This window comes from Anabas testudineus, chromosome 9 (genome assembly GCF_900324465.2).
Source record: "Anabas testudineus chromosome 9, fAnaTes1.2, whole genome shotgun sequence".
NCBI lineage: Eukaryota > Metazoa > Chordata > Actinopteri > Anabantiformes > Anabantidae > Anabas > Anabas testudineus.
In genome coordinates this window covers 5,580,500-5,597,886 of record NC_046618.1, presented here as the reverse complement: position 1 = coordinate 5,597,886, position 17,387 = coordinate 5,580,500, and the positions used below count along the sequence as shown (strand labels likewise).

The window sequence follows — 17,387 nt, the reverse complement described above, 5'->3', positions numbered from 1 at the left end:
TTATTTGGAAATGCTCCATAAATTCCCATCAATATGCAGATGACACCCAACTAAACTTATCTACGAGACTAGATAAAATCAATTTGTTAAATATCAATCATGGTTAAGGCGTAGATGTCCTTTAGTTTACCCTAAATTCAGACGAGACAGAAGTTTTAAATCCTCTTACATTTAATGATCAAGGTCCATCGGTTACTGAGAAAATTGCACATTTTTACCATGTAAATTTTGTCTTTTCTGCAGTTTAACCTTTTCTTGCCTGGGATTTACTGTATCTGCAGTAACATGCAACTGTAAAAACATCATTTGGACTTTAGTTACTTTCTATATTCAAATACTTCAAATTAGAAACTGTTGACCTTTCTAAAATCTTTAAGCAAACCTTTCTTTGTCCATTTGAATGTGTATGAATGAGGTTCACTCTACTGCATACTGGACAGTTAAAAATAGTGACAGTATTGGTTACAGTAGCTCTTAGCATCAGGAATGTTTGTGTACATTCAAATCTCTTAATACACAAAGAATTTATCCCGTTTTCACACAAGAACCATGGATCAACTGCAGACATGCAAATTAAGTTTTAATGGTTTGTCATGCAATTTTCTTGAGCACTGCTCTGAAACTGAATATTTTGCTCATCTGCAGAGTACACTTAAAAGTAAACCACAAAGTTGATTGTCCGTATAAACCTACCTTCCAGAGCAGCATGTACTCCACTTTCAATACACACAAAAGTAAAAAAAAAAATACACCTTACTTGCATTCAGTGGACATGTTCACAGAGGTTATTGTGCCAACTCTGTATGCCAAAAGTGGGCTCCCGTCTTGCCACCCTGTCATACACTTTCTCTAGCTCTACGAAGCCATTGCAACAATGCAGGGATTGAAACTGAGCAAATACTGCATCTGTTGTACTTTCTAGGCTTAAGACCATATTGCTTCTCAGCTCTGTCCTTAACCTTGCTTCCAGTTTTTAATTAAAAAAAAAAAAAAAAAATTGTTACAAAATTAGTAAATTATATTGTACTTTACAGTTTAGCTTTAAAACATACAATTTAAAACAATAAAGCTTTGTGATTATGGAGACACTGAAATGATAAAAAAAAAAGTAGACACTCATGTTTAAGTCCAAGCTTTATATATTCATACAATTATAATGTGACAATGTAAAAAGCTGTATTAAAGAAATACTGAAAAGTCATTTGAAAACCATAGGTTTAACCAAATAGAAATGATTGGAAGTGCACAGTAAAATATACATCAACAACGAATCATTGATTAACTCAACTCAGTTTGTTTTTCCATTAGCAGTTAGTATTTGGTTCAAAGATAAAAAAGCTTATCAGCTAGCTGGATAGCTGGCTCTGAGTGTAGGTACTGGCCAGACAGGAAGGCCAGTTTGTGCGCATACTTGCACGGAGCCGGAACACGAATCGTACCGGGCCAGTTCCAGTACAAGTGGCACATTTTATACGTCAGCCTAGTGTGGGACCAAAATAATGATGTCATTTTTTTGGAACAAATAAGCAATGCAAAGATAATGTGAACAATAGCAACAGACAAAAGTCTAAATGTACTGGCCTAGTTTTGGTCTACTTGTGATAATCCTGTTTTGCCTTTGGCACACCACCAGTTGTCAGTTTATCAGATACATCTAACCTAACTAATAGAAGTCTATTACAATAGCCCCGTATATGGGTATTCAGTACCTTTGTAAGTGGTCTGGCGTGAGGTTTGCCGTGTTGTACAACATGATGTAATGGGTCGGGAGTCCACAGCCATGGCGAATGTTGTGGGCCATTAAATAAAAGTCCACCCTGCATGGAAAAAAAAAAAGTTAGCAACTTTAAACAGCCTGAAGCAGACACATTACATTAATGTACAGCTACACAAGGGGAAAGCTGAGCAAGGCTAAACTTCATGCAAATATCCTTTGACAAAGTTAGTTACAAAATGTCATTAACAGAACAGGGGCAGAAAAAATTACTTGTGCTCAAAACACACTAGAGCTAAGGTTTTGCCAAAGCCCAGCTTTGGCCATATTTCATATTCATGAGACTGTACACAAACCACAGCTTGAGCATAACCATCTGAGAAAACAAAACAAAAATGTATTATTCCAGAGGGAAATCATGCTTTAAGCTGCACCAGGACCAAGAAAAACCTGGTCACCTTTAACCAACACAGTTTAATGAATGGATAGTTGACTACATATCTTCAGTGCTTCATATTTTCCTGTATTGAGCATTCTGCTGGCTGAGTTTTGCTTGGTATATTATCAAGATAATAACCATGAGTAGGAGAAGAGAAAATGTAACATGCTACATAATATTGTTTTACTCATAGGAACATACAGCAGTACAGAAAGTGTTTGTCCTCTTGCGTTTTTATTGTTCCTGCCCTAGACCTATTCAATGGTTGCCTGCTCCCCCCCCCCCCTAATTTTTGAAAGGCAACGGAATCAAGGGAAAAATTGAAAACATCTACAATGTGTTTGTAATTTGGACAAGAGCAAACTAAATGCAGGTTTGAAAATGCTCCATGACTAGGAGCCGGAAATGTTGACCAATATCTCATTAATGGTCAGCACTGACCAGTCTTTCTTTGTGAGGGTGTGATCTAGAACTGTTCCAGGTGGGGGGGTGCCAAGGTTGTTTGAAGCCCAAGAGTAGAGGTTGGTGCTGATGCGCTTTTGTACCACGATGAACACCAGCTTTGGCTCATAACTTGGGAAAGTGTCAAAGCATTTGATCAGCTGTGGTATCTCATATCGCTCCACCATCTTCAGCTGGCCATCTGACACACCATCACGATACACTACTATCTTTTCTGGCAAGGTGTGATTCACCTGTCAAGAAGAACATATACAAGTTTTTTTTGTCACACATGGGTAAATAAATAGTTCTGTGTACATTGAAGCCTAGCATGGTATAATTTCCATATTTCAGTTTTGTTATTCTGATAACAGATTGGTAGCATCATTATCACTCGATACTTTCTGAAGAACTAAAACTGCTGAGAAGGAGGGAGAAAGCACAGGGGGCAAGGTATGTGATTGCTGGCAAAAGGACATGTGTTTGATTTGGGAACAGAGGGGACTGATTGACAAGATATTTATGTAATAAATGTTGGGAATATTCACCTCAAAGTACTTTTGCAGTGCAGCCAGTAAACACACTCTGAAGCCATTAATCAGTTCCTCAGTGGGACTCTGAAAAGTTACTCTGGAGTACCAACGGGTCAGAGAGCTGAAGAAAAAGGTAAATGGATTTACATTATGAGGTTCATCACTGTAGCAAAGCAGAAAACTAAATGGTCTTTCTGTAAAAAAAATAAAAAAATTTTCCTATTCCAATTACAAAAGTAGTATTGTATAGTGTTATAATGTTAAAGCTCAAACACTAACACAGTTTTGCCATCTACATTATTCAGTACAAATAATAACCAAAACATCACATTTACCTGTTTACACTAGCAACAAAGCCCATGACTGACCGATGTGACTTGCTAGTGTCGTGATGGACATCAACTCCAACTACCATCAAGTTTTTCTATTGGAGGAAAAGGCTCATTACTTTTCTGCTGGCTGCAATAAAGCAATAGTCTAGTATTTTCACATGAACTGTCAGTGTACACTATAATATAATATAATATAATATCTCAGTTTCAGTCAATATTGGCATCTATACATATGTATATATCTTGATACATACTGAAATCACCATTATCCTTTGATAGATGTTGAACTGCTCAAGTCTGTATTTCTGACCATGGTTATTGGTATATATGTTTTGCATCACACTGCTTTTGTCAGACTTTAATATGCCAGAATAACTACACACTCTTCAACATTATCTTTGTCCTTGAGCCTTCAGTTGTGCCCTTCGGGATGTTTTCTTCTGTAATGCTGTTGCTTGAGTTTCTTTAAATAGTCCATTTGTGAGCTCCTGACGTACTGCTGTGTATGGCTGCATTAGCCAAAACATTAGCATGTGTGCAATCAAAAACTGATACTAAGGTCTGGGCTGTGCAATTTAACCTAACTTAATGTGGCCTGCTTTTTCACCCAGCCATTGTTAAAATATAAGCTTTAAAATCTCAGAAGCCAGCTAATGTGTTGTGTAAATATGCACAATTAAGATCTCACAAAAAGATCTGTTTATCAACTGTACGTCTAATAGATGTGAGCCTTTTTTTTTTTTTTTTTTAAGACAAAATACGCACCAAAGGTACATTGACAGTCCACAGCTCTCCTCCCAACTTGCTATTCATCTGCAAGAGTATCTTTTGGGCAACACTCTTCAACTTCTGTTGCTGGGAAATTGTACGGACATTAATGGCCTGATGACAAAGAAATTAAGGAGAAAAAAAAAACTTAGTAAGAAATTATTTTGCCAATTGAAATATAAATAAATAATCTTTTTCTCCAAATGTACAACAAATATTTACACACCACAAACCTGAGATGGGATAGGACTTTTAACACAGCAGAGCTTTTTGATAACACTGTAGAGATCGTCTCTGTTGCCAACCATGATGCAAACAACAAGCTGCATATTGGGCTGCAAAGTAAGGGGAAAACAGCACTACACTGTCAGCTTAGCTCAGTTGTACCAAACAGCTTACATTTGTACATGGACCAAAAAAAAAAAAAAAAAAAAAAAAAACCTTGTGCAGCTTTCTTTAATATGTTATCACATCATAGCAATAGTACTGGCATGGCAAGATGGTTATTGAAAAACAATACTACTAATCATTAGCATGGGTGCCATGAAGTCTCTCGTATGATATCCAAAGTTGTGGTTCAGATGCAGCTGGACTTGTTTTAAGTTCTTGAAAATGTTTCACCCTCCATCCAGGAGGCTTAATCGCCTCTGACTGGCTGGGAAAACAGGCTTAACAATCCCTGTGGAGTTAGCGAGTTGTTAGTTGTGATGGACACCCGTGTTAACTCAGTGACTCCACAGGGTTAGTAAGTCTGCTTCTCATCCTGTTGGTAGAAGCAGTCAGTCAGGTTTGTGTGACAGCCAAAGGAGGTGAAGCCCCATGTCTAGCATTAAAGAAACAATTACTACCGGCTGTGTTACCAATGCAAACAAACTGGCTAATTAACAAGCTAACATCGACTAGCTTCCTCCCAACATTACTTTACAGTGTGGAGAAGAGCAGAAGTACCAACAGTGAGTGAAAGTAGTACTTTTACATTAGTACTATAATTACATTTGCTTTTCTTCAAGTCTTCCGGCACTGTATCTAACAGCCTCCTAGCTCTCTGGTGTTACTGCCACTCTGTGCTACCAAAAGCACGATGCATTTACTACACAAACACACACCCTTGCTGTGTCTCTCTATGTGTATGATTCAGTATTACTTCATTAGATATTCTTAGTAGTAGTGCATGTGCTTTTACATGAAATCAATTTGAAGTAATTTGAATTTATTTGTTAACCCTACTAATCTGAATTTTAATATCATACCTCACTAGTTAGCTGAGAGTGGATGCTTTTCACGTAAGTCTCTGTACGATCATCTCGCAGCTCTACACGAATAGGTCGCTCCAGTCGTACCCCAATTGGTCCGGCCACTTTGTTGAATGTGGAAACCAGCTCTTCAGCTTGGTCTGCACAGCGGCGAGGGTAGAAGATGGCCCAAATATTCAATGGGATCTAGGATTAAGATGGATCAGTTGGTAAAGAAATAAAATAATCATCCTACAGAAACATGAGCAACACAACAAAAGCAACTGTGTCTGCTATTACTACACAGTTTAGGAATCAAGTATACACAGATCACAAATACATCTTCTGTGAACATATATGTCAAAGGCTGGTCAATGTAGCTGCCTCACCTGTAGCAGTTAAAAAGCTTTAGTTTGCATTAAGACTAAACATGAGGCAGTAAAACTAGAGATGTCTCTTCAACACTCACAGAACTAATTGACGCTTCCCTAACGATCTCTCTGGACCAGGATACATCAGCACTGGTAGTAAAGGATGAAGCCTGCAGACAGATGGTTTCAAGAGGCAGAGCTCTACCTTTAATCTGCAACAAACAAAACACATTCATATCTTGTCAAAATAAAACAAGATGTTATAAGGGAAAAAAATAACCACCCATAAAACAAACAGCACAGTTATAAAAACCCAACATCAACCCACTAAATGCTACAGTGTAGGGTATTCCTACCTACATTCAGCCCTATGCACCTATGGGACAGTTCATCAACATTTATGTATTTGACAGATTTTTTTATGCCTCTATGCCACAGCCAGCGGCATTAGGTTTTCAAGTTGTCTGTCTGTACACTTGGCCACCAAATTCTTGTGAACTGCATATCTAAGAATTGTTGGAGGGAATTCCTTCAAATTTGGCACGACTGTAGAGTCAATGATGAATTGATTTATTATGAGCTGGAACATGTGGACATCAAAATTGTTCCTCTGAAGTAACACATTTACATATTAAACGGCACGGCCTCACCATTAGGATATCTGAGCCAATCTCCAGTCCCCAACTGCTCAGCTCCTTAAGACTCTCAGGGTTGGCACCAATGTTCTTGATAAGTTGTTTTATTGAGTGGGTATGCTGCTCACTGCTCACATTGATATGCATAGTCAGGTCCTACAATACATACAAATAAAATAAAAAGTCATTTGATAAGATTTCTAGAGTAGCCATCTAGTTGTGAGGGGTTTGAGACTAGCAGGACTAGAACATAATGCTGACACATTCACCTTCATAGCTCTGAAGTCCTTCCTCATTTTCTCAGGGATTCCCGTCATAAAAGAAAGCTCCGGCACCAAAAGAATCTCTCCGCTAATGGTTTGCTGCAATAATATATCAATATAAAATTAGCCAAATGTAAAGACTTATTTGTATACACTTGGCATGCACTAACAATCTGCAGTCTTCATTTAGATTGCAAGACCAACTGAAGTCACAAGGTGGCATAATAAGGCCAAAATTCAGGTTGGGTCATCTGAGTGGTCACAACCTCACTGTGTGTCTGGAGCATTACAGTATCTTAAAACAACTGATGCCAATGAGAGGCTTACCTTCCCACCTGGCTTGGACCTCTCCTTTGGTCGATGGATTAATAGAGGTTGGTCCATCTCATTGATTGTAATCCCATAGTTCTTGCTGTTCATTGACAATAAGCATTTGAACAAATTCAACCAAAACACTAACATGAAGATATAATGTTGCTCTGGCTTAAATACATTTTCACAATTTTTATTTGCACACACAAGAACACTTTGTTACCCTTTGTTTTGGCTCTGATGCATTCATGAAGAGAGTGGTCTCACCTGTAGTAATCAGCAAAAGTGGTTTTTGTGCCATTCATTAAAGTGAAAGTGTCTTTTGGGGCTTTATTCCACTCAATGGCATCAATGCGGTAGGTCCGGTTGTTGTACCGAGTGATGACGATGCTACCAATCAGCTCTTTTGTGCATTCATCTTGGAAGTTCTCCTTGCTCTGTTGGTACAGTGTGTTCCTGGAAGACAGCAGCCAAAGGTCATGTTTTCCCTTCTCAGTATAAACAAAAAGGGCAAAGCTAGGACAAAAAGTATTTCTGTTCATGGGGAAGAAGAAGGGGGGAAGAAGAAAAAAAAAAAAAAAAAAAAAACCACACACCCTCTATACATGTAATATGCCTGTTGTGTTAGTGAAGTTGATGCCCTCCAACTCACCCTCTTCCTCCAACCACATTGCAGAGGACTTCACAACATCACATCTTAAGATCTGTTTGTAAATAGCACCAGGCCCCACTTTGAGTATGATGCTACAAGACTGACACCATTTTAGGGCAGTTTCTCCCATTTTACTTGTACCTCTCCAGCACCATCAGGTTGAATGTACAGCCATTTACAGATCTCTCCCGAGATGTTCAACCTGGTTCAAGTCTGGTCTGTGGCTGGACCACTCAAGGATTAACCTATAACCACTCCTGTTATCTTGGCTGTGTGCTTAGGGTTGTTCTGTTGAAAGTTGAACAGTCAACCCAGTCTGAGGCCCAGACTCATCTGGAACAGGTTTTAAATCAAGGGTGTCTTTGTACGTTCCTACATTCATCTTTCCCTTGATCCTGACTAGTGTCCCAGTTCCTGCCGCTGAAAAACATCCCCACATTATGTTGCCACCACCATGCACGATGCCACCGTAGGGATGGTATTGGCAGGTGGTGAGCAGTGCCTGGTTTCTACCAGACATTTGCCATTAAAGTCAAGGAATTCAATCTTTGTTTCATCAGATTAGAGAATTTTGTTTCTTATGGTCTAAAAGTCCTTTAGGTGCCTTTTGGTAAATGGCAGGATGTCATGTGTCTTTTACCGAGGAGGGGTTTCTGTCTGGCCACTTTACCATACAGGCCTGCAGAGATACTTTCAGATTGACCGTCAGGTTCTTGGTCACCTCTCCGACTAAGGCCCTTCTCTTTCAAGAACTCCGTTTGGCCCAGAGGCCTGCTCTAGGAAGAGTCCTGGTGGTTCTTCCATTTACAGATGGAGGCCACTGTGCTTTTTGGGATCTAATGCTGCAGAGATATTTCCATTCCCTTCCCCACATCTTTGCTTGATACAATCCTGTCTCAAAGGTCTACAGATAATTCATTCAACTTCATGGCTTGGTTTGTGCTTCAAGAAACATTTAACTGTGGGACCTTACATATAGATTAATTTCTGACAGGAGGACTCACCTCAAGTGAGTGGAAGCAGGATGTACCAGAACTCAATTTTGAGTGTCATGGCATGTCAATTTATGTTTAATAAATTTGCTAAGATTTCAAACAAACATCTTTCACATTGGCATTATAGGGTATCGTTTGTAGAATTTTGAGGAATAAAATTAACACCTTTTGGAATAAAGCCGTAACATAACAAAGTTATTGGCTGTGAATACTTACTGGATGCACTGTAAATAATCTGTGGATATGCTAACGTCCATCTACCTCTGTCGATAGAGTGAACTCACATGACATCCAGCACAGAGTCATTCCGCAGGACTTTGTGAGAAACATCCACACACAGGTACAGACCCCCATCTGTGCGCTTGACACAGGTTGAATAGCCTGGCCACACTTGTAGCCTAGAACAAACAAACCAATTAGTAATAAAGAGACTAGGGTTGCGATGATTTCACATGTCTGCCCTGTGATCTTAAAATATAACTTGGTACTAACCGGTGTTTTCCAAGAATTACTGCGCTTTCTGGATCATAATGGTTTCGCCCAACCAGCTTCAGTCCAATGATTTTCATTACCCTTGAAAAACAAGAATGAGTCATGGTCTCATTTAAACATCCTAATTATAGAACAATAAGCAAATAATCCTTGTTGCTTAGGTTAACTCATTAAAATGCCATTGATGAATACAGGGAGAAGTGTTGAGGTTTCTAAAGCATATGTGAAACTGATAAGAATGTTTAGTTTAGGGCTTTTTTAATTGTTACACTACAGACAAATAGGACACGAATTTATTACAAAACAAAACAAATACAGTAAAACAACAAAACTAGTTGCTGTCTGTAGATGCATACTTTATACATAAATACAATGTGAGCCAGTGTAGTTTATTAGTCCCTGTGCATGTACATTCTGACAGATGGGTTTTTAATTTAATAATCTGTATACAAGTGTCCAATCTCTGACCAAACAGTATAAGAGCCTCAAAAACAAACGTACCTTCTGAGCACCACATTGTAGAATGGGATGCATAAATCCGAGTTAGGTGGTAAAATCTTTGTCATCTGGATTTTAATTTGTATTTCCTCATTATCAGTCCGTCTTAAACTCTTGAGAACAACCACCTGCATGTCATCAAAATGTTACACAAAGACACCAAAAATGCAACCAGTTGAATAGTATGTTTTAATAAGTTAAGCAGTTAAATTGATAAACTCTTTTTCAACTGGCAATAATCCTGCCTCGGACAAAGCTGATGGGCTTTTCAGAAGCCTGCGACTTTACAGAAAATGTGTCATATACATCCACATTTTAAGTTAAAAAAAATAAAAATTAGACTTTCCTAAAAATATTAAGACCATACATTGGGTTCTGTCATACTTGTCCCTTTGACACTTAACACACTTCAGTCAATTATACACATTACTCCCATCTATGATACCTACCTCATTCAGCTTAACAGGAAGGTAGAGTATGGAGCCATCAAAAGCCACTACTTCCCCTGTGGTTGAGCGGTGATCTTTCATCATGCCGAAACGCATTGCCATTGATTCAACATTTGGACTGAAAGATAACATTTGAAATTCACATGACTAAGAATTTTCAGTCCTAATTACTAGTATCGACTTGACAGTATTGACAAATAATTGCTTTGAAATAGTCTCGTGGCTGATGAGATTTTATCAAAAGTGATGCTTCAGTGTAATTTCTCCATGTGAATTCTATGTTCACATTCTAGTTCAAAATTAACTTCACAATGAACATCAGATACATCTTTATGTTTTTGTTAAATTTCCATTGTTTTTGTTGAATGGTTGCTGAGGAAACAGTTGGATGATACAGAATACTTACGTGAATGTAACATGGTACTGATAAACAGCGTCATTCTTGCAGCTAATTGGGATGTGGTTTGAGCCAATTGTTATAGGAACTCCTTTAGTTCCAGCCTTATTAGGTGGCTCACTGAATGCACAAAAAGACAATTTAAGCACAAAACACAAAGTCAGTGTCAACTTTACAGGATGAGTTCTATGTTTCTGTAACGTGACGTAATGTTCCTGACTCAACATCTCTAGTACTAATAGAGCGACTGATCAAATGCAAAGACCATGGTGAAAGACCAGCTATCGGTTGACATGCACATACAATGTGCTCTGCGCTAAACATCTAGTCTGTAATCTCAAATTATATAGCAATAAAAGGCCACATCATTGCCAGTGATTGTTGTGGTAGTATAGGTGGATGCGTTAATAATTTAAAATACACAAATAAAACTACTGATCTGAAAGACTGAACAGACAGAACACCAACTGCTTTCATTGTGAAATGGCTGAAAAGCCAAACGGTGACATTTTCCATTAAACAGCTATTGGCAGCTGAAGATCAGCTTCATGAGCTAGGATAAAAATAAACTATACCCACCCAACTGCCTCCATTTCCAGCTCCACCTTTACTGGCGCAATAGTAGAAAGCTCCAGGAAATCTTGAGTGGTGGAAACACAATGCGTTGATCCTTCACATTTGCATTTCATTAGATACATTAGGTTGACATAAAAGGGCTTTTATGACGCACTGGAAAATCTGCAATTTAACATGACTACCTGTTTGGGAAGGCTGCACATGGGGGGCTGGCTGCAGTTCGGATGCTGTAGAAGCAGACCTAACGTGAGCTGGAGGAAAAGATGGAAGTAAAGCACGTCCTCTTCCTGCTTTAAGCTGTGGCATTGCTGCCCTTCCAAGCCCCACCATTGTCTGAGGGGACCAAGCTCGGCCAATGAAGCTGTAATAGGTAAAATTTCACAAGCAGCTGTTTTCAAATGTGCCATTAGAGAAAATAAATTTGTATCAGATAGTTGTAAAATGAAAACGGTACACATCATTTATGATCTTTTTAAGCTAAATATTTGTAAAATAATATTTAGCCTGTCACCACTAATTGACACGTTAGTCAATAAACAGATCTTGTGAGTCATTGCTTCCTACCTACTGCCTCGGCCCATCACCTCTTCAGGTTGGCTGATGCTCTCTGGGATGCTCAAAATGCCTAGTGGTGCACCTTGCAACTTCACCTCTCCTGTATCTCCAGTTGCACCTGTTCCTGCAACAAAATAAACCAAACGAATTCCTGTGTTTCTGCACAGGCAGAGTGGCACCAATTACATATACTTCAGTAGTTTATCTGAAAGGGTCAACCCATCAAGGTTTTCTAATGTCCTCACAACTGCCATTGGTAGACAAGTGTTCAGGGTTAAAACCATGTTTTATATTGATTTTTAAATGTAATTTAAACTGCTCCCCAAAGACTTCCCAAAAACACAGGCCTATTTAACATTTTCCCTTGAATTTCAAGTTTTAACTACAGACCCGCTGGTAGTATTCCTCTTCCCCATGTGGTCATTGAAGGCTCAATGCCCATTCCTCTGAACATCGAGACCAGTGTTGATCCTTGACCATGAGAAGGCATCCCAATCTGTAAGCAGATAAAAACCTTAGGTCTTATTGGAAGCCAATAATATGCAGAAAGTGACAGTGGTAGACAGCTTTCTGGTTCCAACCTCTCTTGTTGTCACAGTTGGCATCTCTTGTGTTTGGCCTTGCATCACAGTTACAGATGGCGGTGTCTGGGCACGCAGTGGGTCCGGACTAGGCCGCATTGAACCTCTTGCCACCCCTCCCTTTGGTTCAGGTGTTAGGAGGAGCAACCCTCTGGCCCAGCCACCGCCTCCACCATCACGTTGCACCAGCAGGCCTCTAGCTCGTCCAACCACAGGTTCAGGGACAGGCAGAGTTTCTTCTTGTCCTTGAAGGGTCTCCCCAGAAACGGGAAGCCCTCTGGCTCGTCCTAGCCCAGGCCCTTCTGTGGTGAGCGGCAGCCCTCTACTACGTCCTAAAGCAAGCTCTTCAGGCTGAAGTCTTCTGGGTCCCGGCCAAGGACCACTGAGGTCAGGAGGCTGATCAGGATCCATTCAGTCGACCTCATATATATATGCGTAGATAAGTTTATGCAGCTGTGGCTTTCTGTAGGAAACAACACATGGTGAGAGAGTTACTAGTACACGAGGGCCCAATCACCGGCTCGCACGTGCACATAAAAGTCCATTTTAAGTTGGGTCTACATTAAATACTTGTTATGTATCAGTGCCTTAAATACTCAACACTAGACTTACAGGACTGTGTAATTGTTTTCTAAATTATTATTCTTGTAAGATAAGTTCCTACCGACTGCAATTTTAGCATATTAGCCACAATTAGCTCAAATTAACAGCAGCTAGCCAGCCGAAGCACGTGTCGGAGAAAATGACACGGACCACACTGACAACCACTAGCTAGATATTATTCTTACTTTCAACATTTTAACAAGCATGCAAACTTACAGTATTTATTCTTAAAGATAAAGAAGATGAACTCACGTGTAACAGTCGAAAGTGTTCAAATCCGCCCTAAATTAACTACTGTCTCGGGCTGACGGTCATTAAGGGCTGATAGGCGGTAACTGCCCCCGTCCTCTCATTGGATGATCAATTGACTCCGCACTACGGCATTGGTCTACTCCACCTGTCAGTCTCTTCTGTCTAACGTGCACCTGTGCACTTCACGTACAGAGCACGTGGACAAAATTCTTAATAAAAATAAATATATATAAAAAAAATTAAAGCCATCATGATATTTCAGAAATAAGTTGTAAAGCTGCAGTAGGCATATAGTCATCTTTTTTAAATGGAATTAAATTTTTGTCCGAGGGAATGATACATATTTGAACCTGCGGGTTAAACACTGCAATTATGTGTGACCAGTTGCATCCACTAAACTCACTGGGGAACACAGCCTGTGTAATAACAAGTATGTTTAACATCCTCAACCATATGGTGCCATTAACTCTAATGTACTGATATAATATAGTTCACAAATCATTTATCTTCACAAATTAGGCCAATTATGTCCATAAAAATCCATTTTTTTCTGTCGCCAAAGTGAACATTCAGATATCTGTGAGCAATATTCACAGGTGAAGGGTTTTCCTATAAAATAAGGGCTGTGAACCAGGCCTATACATAATTAATTATGAACAATATTCATGTAAAATGCCAGAGACAGAGCTAATAATATAACTGTGTTTACTTAAAAGAAACATGGGGACGAGACTTTGACAAGTAAACTTATACTTGCTGTATGTAGGCTGCTGTATCACATCAGGAATTACTAATAATGGCACATCGTGTGAATGTTGGCTTTAACTTCACAACGGAAAACTTTTTTTGTTTTTTGGAAGAAAAGCTAAAATGCTAACCATGAAGAGAAGCTGCTGACAAAGCTGCGCCTACTCAAGGTCAGCCACAGAGATGCACATAGAATTTTCCTCTTTGTTATTATGAAGAAAATACAGTAATTCTAATAAGAATTTCAGTGGAGGTGGTCTATTATTCTTTAAAGACCAAAAGCCTGCATAGCTTTGGGTTTCAGGTCACTGGTCAGGCATATTGGCAATTAGTCTTTAAAAATAAGACTATCTGCTAAATTAGTCTTTGAAATAATTACTCAAATTCTTCCTGTGGTACTGAGGTGATGACTTTGTGCTCGCACCTGCTCTTAAAATAAGATAATCACCGTTCCAGAGACAGGCTATTCCTCCGCTTCCTTTATGTTAACAGTTTCTTTGAGTGTTGACCAGACAGGAAGGTGCATTCAACTGCTGCCAGACATATTATTCTCAAGCCTGCTGTTGAAAACTTCAGAGAAAATGAATATTGACAGTGAATTATTTTAGTTTTAAAGGGTGTATTGCCATCTGTTGACACATACAGGTAACTACAACAGACATTACAAACAGTACACAGTAAATAACACCTTGCCTGGAAGTTAGACAGTCATCAAATTAAGTGTTGCATTAATTGCAACTTGTGTCAAAATAACATTTATGTGTTGTATATCGAGTCATTAGACACATACATGGCTCTGAATAAGTGTCATGGAAATATAAAACACTATAGCTAATAGTTGGTCAGTAGCAATAGGATTTTATTCTAATGCACAAATCAGCATTAAGTAATTTTTGTAGTTTAAATGTTAAATGTAGTTTAAAAGTTAGAGTTACTGTATTTGGGACCTGGTATTTACTCACTACATTTAGAATGATCTGGGAAGGTAAAAAGTTTTTTTTTTTATAATTATTTATTTTCATTATTCTCAAAGACTCTTACACCCTTAAATTTTCAATGATTGGCACATCACACTGTATGTGTCAGATGAATCAACTTCACCATAGTCACACAGCAGACCCTGCATCTTCATTAAACCAAACTTAGGAAGAAACCCTGTGGTAAGTCTGCATGTCCAACTTGTTCAGCTGAAACACACATAGAAACATCACTACCGCTGGAGTTATAACTCCCACAGATGATTCAATCTGTTACTACAGATAACAAATAGACTGATAGACGAGTTGTGGTTGTTCAGGCAGGCAGAGATGTCAGAAGTCATTTTATAGTCACATGTCCCATACACACGTCAGTCATGTATGTCTCACAGTAGGTGGGTTATATACACATTTTCTAGAGTCATTGCATTTGATCCGTGTACAGCAACACCAAGAACTGCTGTTTGCTTTAGACACGTTAACTCTCTCCACGTCAGCCTCCACCTGTTTGGTCTTTTTAATGCATGTTCATATTCACTAAATGTTTTGTAACCCACACTCTCCTAAGAAGTATTGTGAGCTCAGGGACAGTGTGCGTCAAGAATACTTCTTGCAGAGCACCATGCGCGCAGATCCACACAGTAAAAGTAAAATGCATGTTGTTGCAATGAAAGATTGAAACACGACATTAGCTTTCTGACTGAAATTTATATTTCTATTGCAATTGTGTATCTCTACACTAATTACATTAGCAATCAATAGACTAGGTACTGTAAACAGTTTTTTTATTTGCCAGCACACAGCTCTGCCTGACAGGCTCACAACAAAGTTGCCGGTACATACAGAATGAAGGAGTAAAGTCTGTGTAAAAAAAAAAAAAAGCCAAGAGACTAATTCAAACCCAAAGGCCTTCTGTTGCTATGGTTATGACATAGCAAAAGGGATTTTAACTTTTCTTTGTCCACATGAATATGTAGTAACTAATGTTTTTGCAAATGGACCTTTTTCTTTGTTGAACTACAATGTGTACAGTATTTTAAATAACATAAACATTTTTTTTTCAATTTTTGAAGACATTATAAAAAAATATTCTGCATTTCTCTGACGTGACTGGACTATTTTAGATACAATTTGTTTTCTGAAGACCATAGTATCTGATAATAAAGTTACTGATCAAACCATATAATAGTTTAACAGTTAAATTCCAGTTACTTTTTTCATCATTTGATATTTAAAATACTAAACTGTGACTGAATGAGCCAAGATCTATAAATAAATGCAAAGAATCTGATAATCTGGTAAAAACAGCTTGTTCATAACTGGAAGAATTACACTCATTTAATATGAATTATGTGGATAAAGCTTAGTTTGATACTTGCAAGGAAACACTGGTTGTTTTATCTGTTGTTTGTGGTTTGGAAGCGATCACTTTCACATACAACCTCTCTCTGTGTTCTTTGGTTTCTGTGCCCCAGAGGGGCTTCTGAAACAAATGTGTTGTTTCTATTTGCTTACATTTTGCTGTCATGATGAAATTACCTGTTTGTTGCCCAGCTCCTGCACCGTGCTTGATTGTGTCACTTTATTAAGGTCATGTTCACAAATCCTCAATTTGCTGCCAAGAAAACAAGATAAACAATGTTTATCTCACGCATGGCCTATGAAGAGGGACATTCTCCACCTGCCTGCCTTCACCAGTAATCTCCATCTAAAGAACAAACTTCAGCTGACTGACTGATAACATTATGTCAGTCCATGTCAGCTGCACAGGTGGCCTTCAAGTTGACATTGTCAATAGCATTACCTGACTGACTGTCTAATGCAGCAGGTTTGGTTGAAACCTGAAGGGCTGCTTTTGGCACTGTTTTCTCACATAGTTTGACGTTTCAGTGTAATTATGGGTCGAAATCTATAACATGCTGACAGCCTGTATCATTCCTGCAAAAAGCCATGTTTGATTAATGTTTTAGTTTCATTAAGGTTCTTACTGAAGGGATCCATGGGGCTTATGAGCACAATTCATGTATGGGATGGACATGAGGCTTGTTTATTGGACTCAGTCTGACATTCAAACAGGCCAACAAGGATCATAGCAGCAAGACGGATCCAAACAGATTTACATTTTCAGGTTATTTCCTGTTGTTGTTTTAAATAATGCTTTCGCCTCTGACTAACCACAGCATGGTTTTGTCAGAGGAGCACAGAGATCTGCACTTTCAGCTACACGAGTGAGGTAACCAGGTTGCACCTGCGTTCGCTAGTCAAAATATCAAATGATTAATGTTGCACAATTTGACTCGATGCACACTTGGTGCCTGAAAGCATTGCGGACCTACACATACAGTACATTAATCCAAAGGAGCTTGGGCTAGAAAGTCGGTTTCAAGTTAGTAGAAAATAACCACAAGGAAATGAAAAACTGTTACACTGTTTAAGGGCCCATTGGCCGTGATCTGCCTGTACCCGAATGCCTGTCCATGCTGAGGCTTCCAAAAAGATAAAACAACTCCACTAACTGCCTACAGTTTGCAGCGGTCTGATTTAAAATTCTCTTCTCATGCTTTTACTTGACC

The 17,387-nt window shown here is 38.8% G+C and overlaps 1 protein-coding gene across 4 annotated transcripts; it reads right to left on the bottom strand.

The window, feature by feature from the left end:
- Positions 1–1,134: 1,134 nt before the first annotated feature.
- Positions 1,135–13,162, bottom strand: piwil2 (piwi-like RNA-mediated gene silencing 2). 4 transcript variants are annotated; one of them, XM_026342403.1, is made up of 24 exons: positions 13,091–13,162; positions 12,236–12,698; positions 12,045–12,150; positions 11,664–11,778; positions 11,282–11,460; positions 11,103–11,193; positions 10,533–10,643; positions 10,127–10,244; positions 9,681–9,805; positions 9,180–9,260; positions 8,972–9,085; positions 7,308–7,496; positions 7,056–7,140; positions 6,735–6,827; positions 6,481–6,621; positions 5,929–6,042; positions 5,478–5,666; positions 4,461–4,562; positions 4,225–4,341; positions 3,463–3,551; positions 3,143–3,248; positions 2,595–2,848; positions 1,710–1,817; positions 1,135–1,480 (listed from the first exon to the last, which is right to left on the bottom strand). In XM_026342403.1, exons 2-24 carry the CDS (start codon positions 12,644–12,646, stop codon positions 1,324–1,326), a joined length of 3,195 nt encoding a protein of 1,064 aa, XP_026198188.1. In that variant the 5' UTR covers positions 12,647–12,698; positions 13,091–13,162; the 3' UTR covers positions 1,135–1,323. The 4 variants fall into 4 exon arrangements, with proteins under 4 accessions (XP_026198188.1, XP_026198190.1, XP_026198189.1 ...); XM_026342405.1 differs by having other exon boundaries at positions 11,103–11,163; XM_026342404.1 differs by lacking the exon at positions 13,091–13,162 and adding an exon at positions 13,055–13,090.
- Between the last annotated feature and the right edge of the window lie 4,225 nt (positions 13,163–17,387).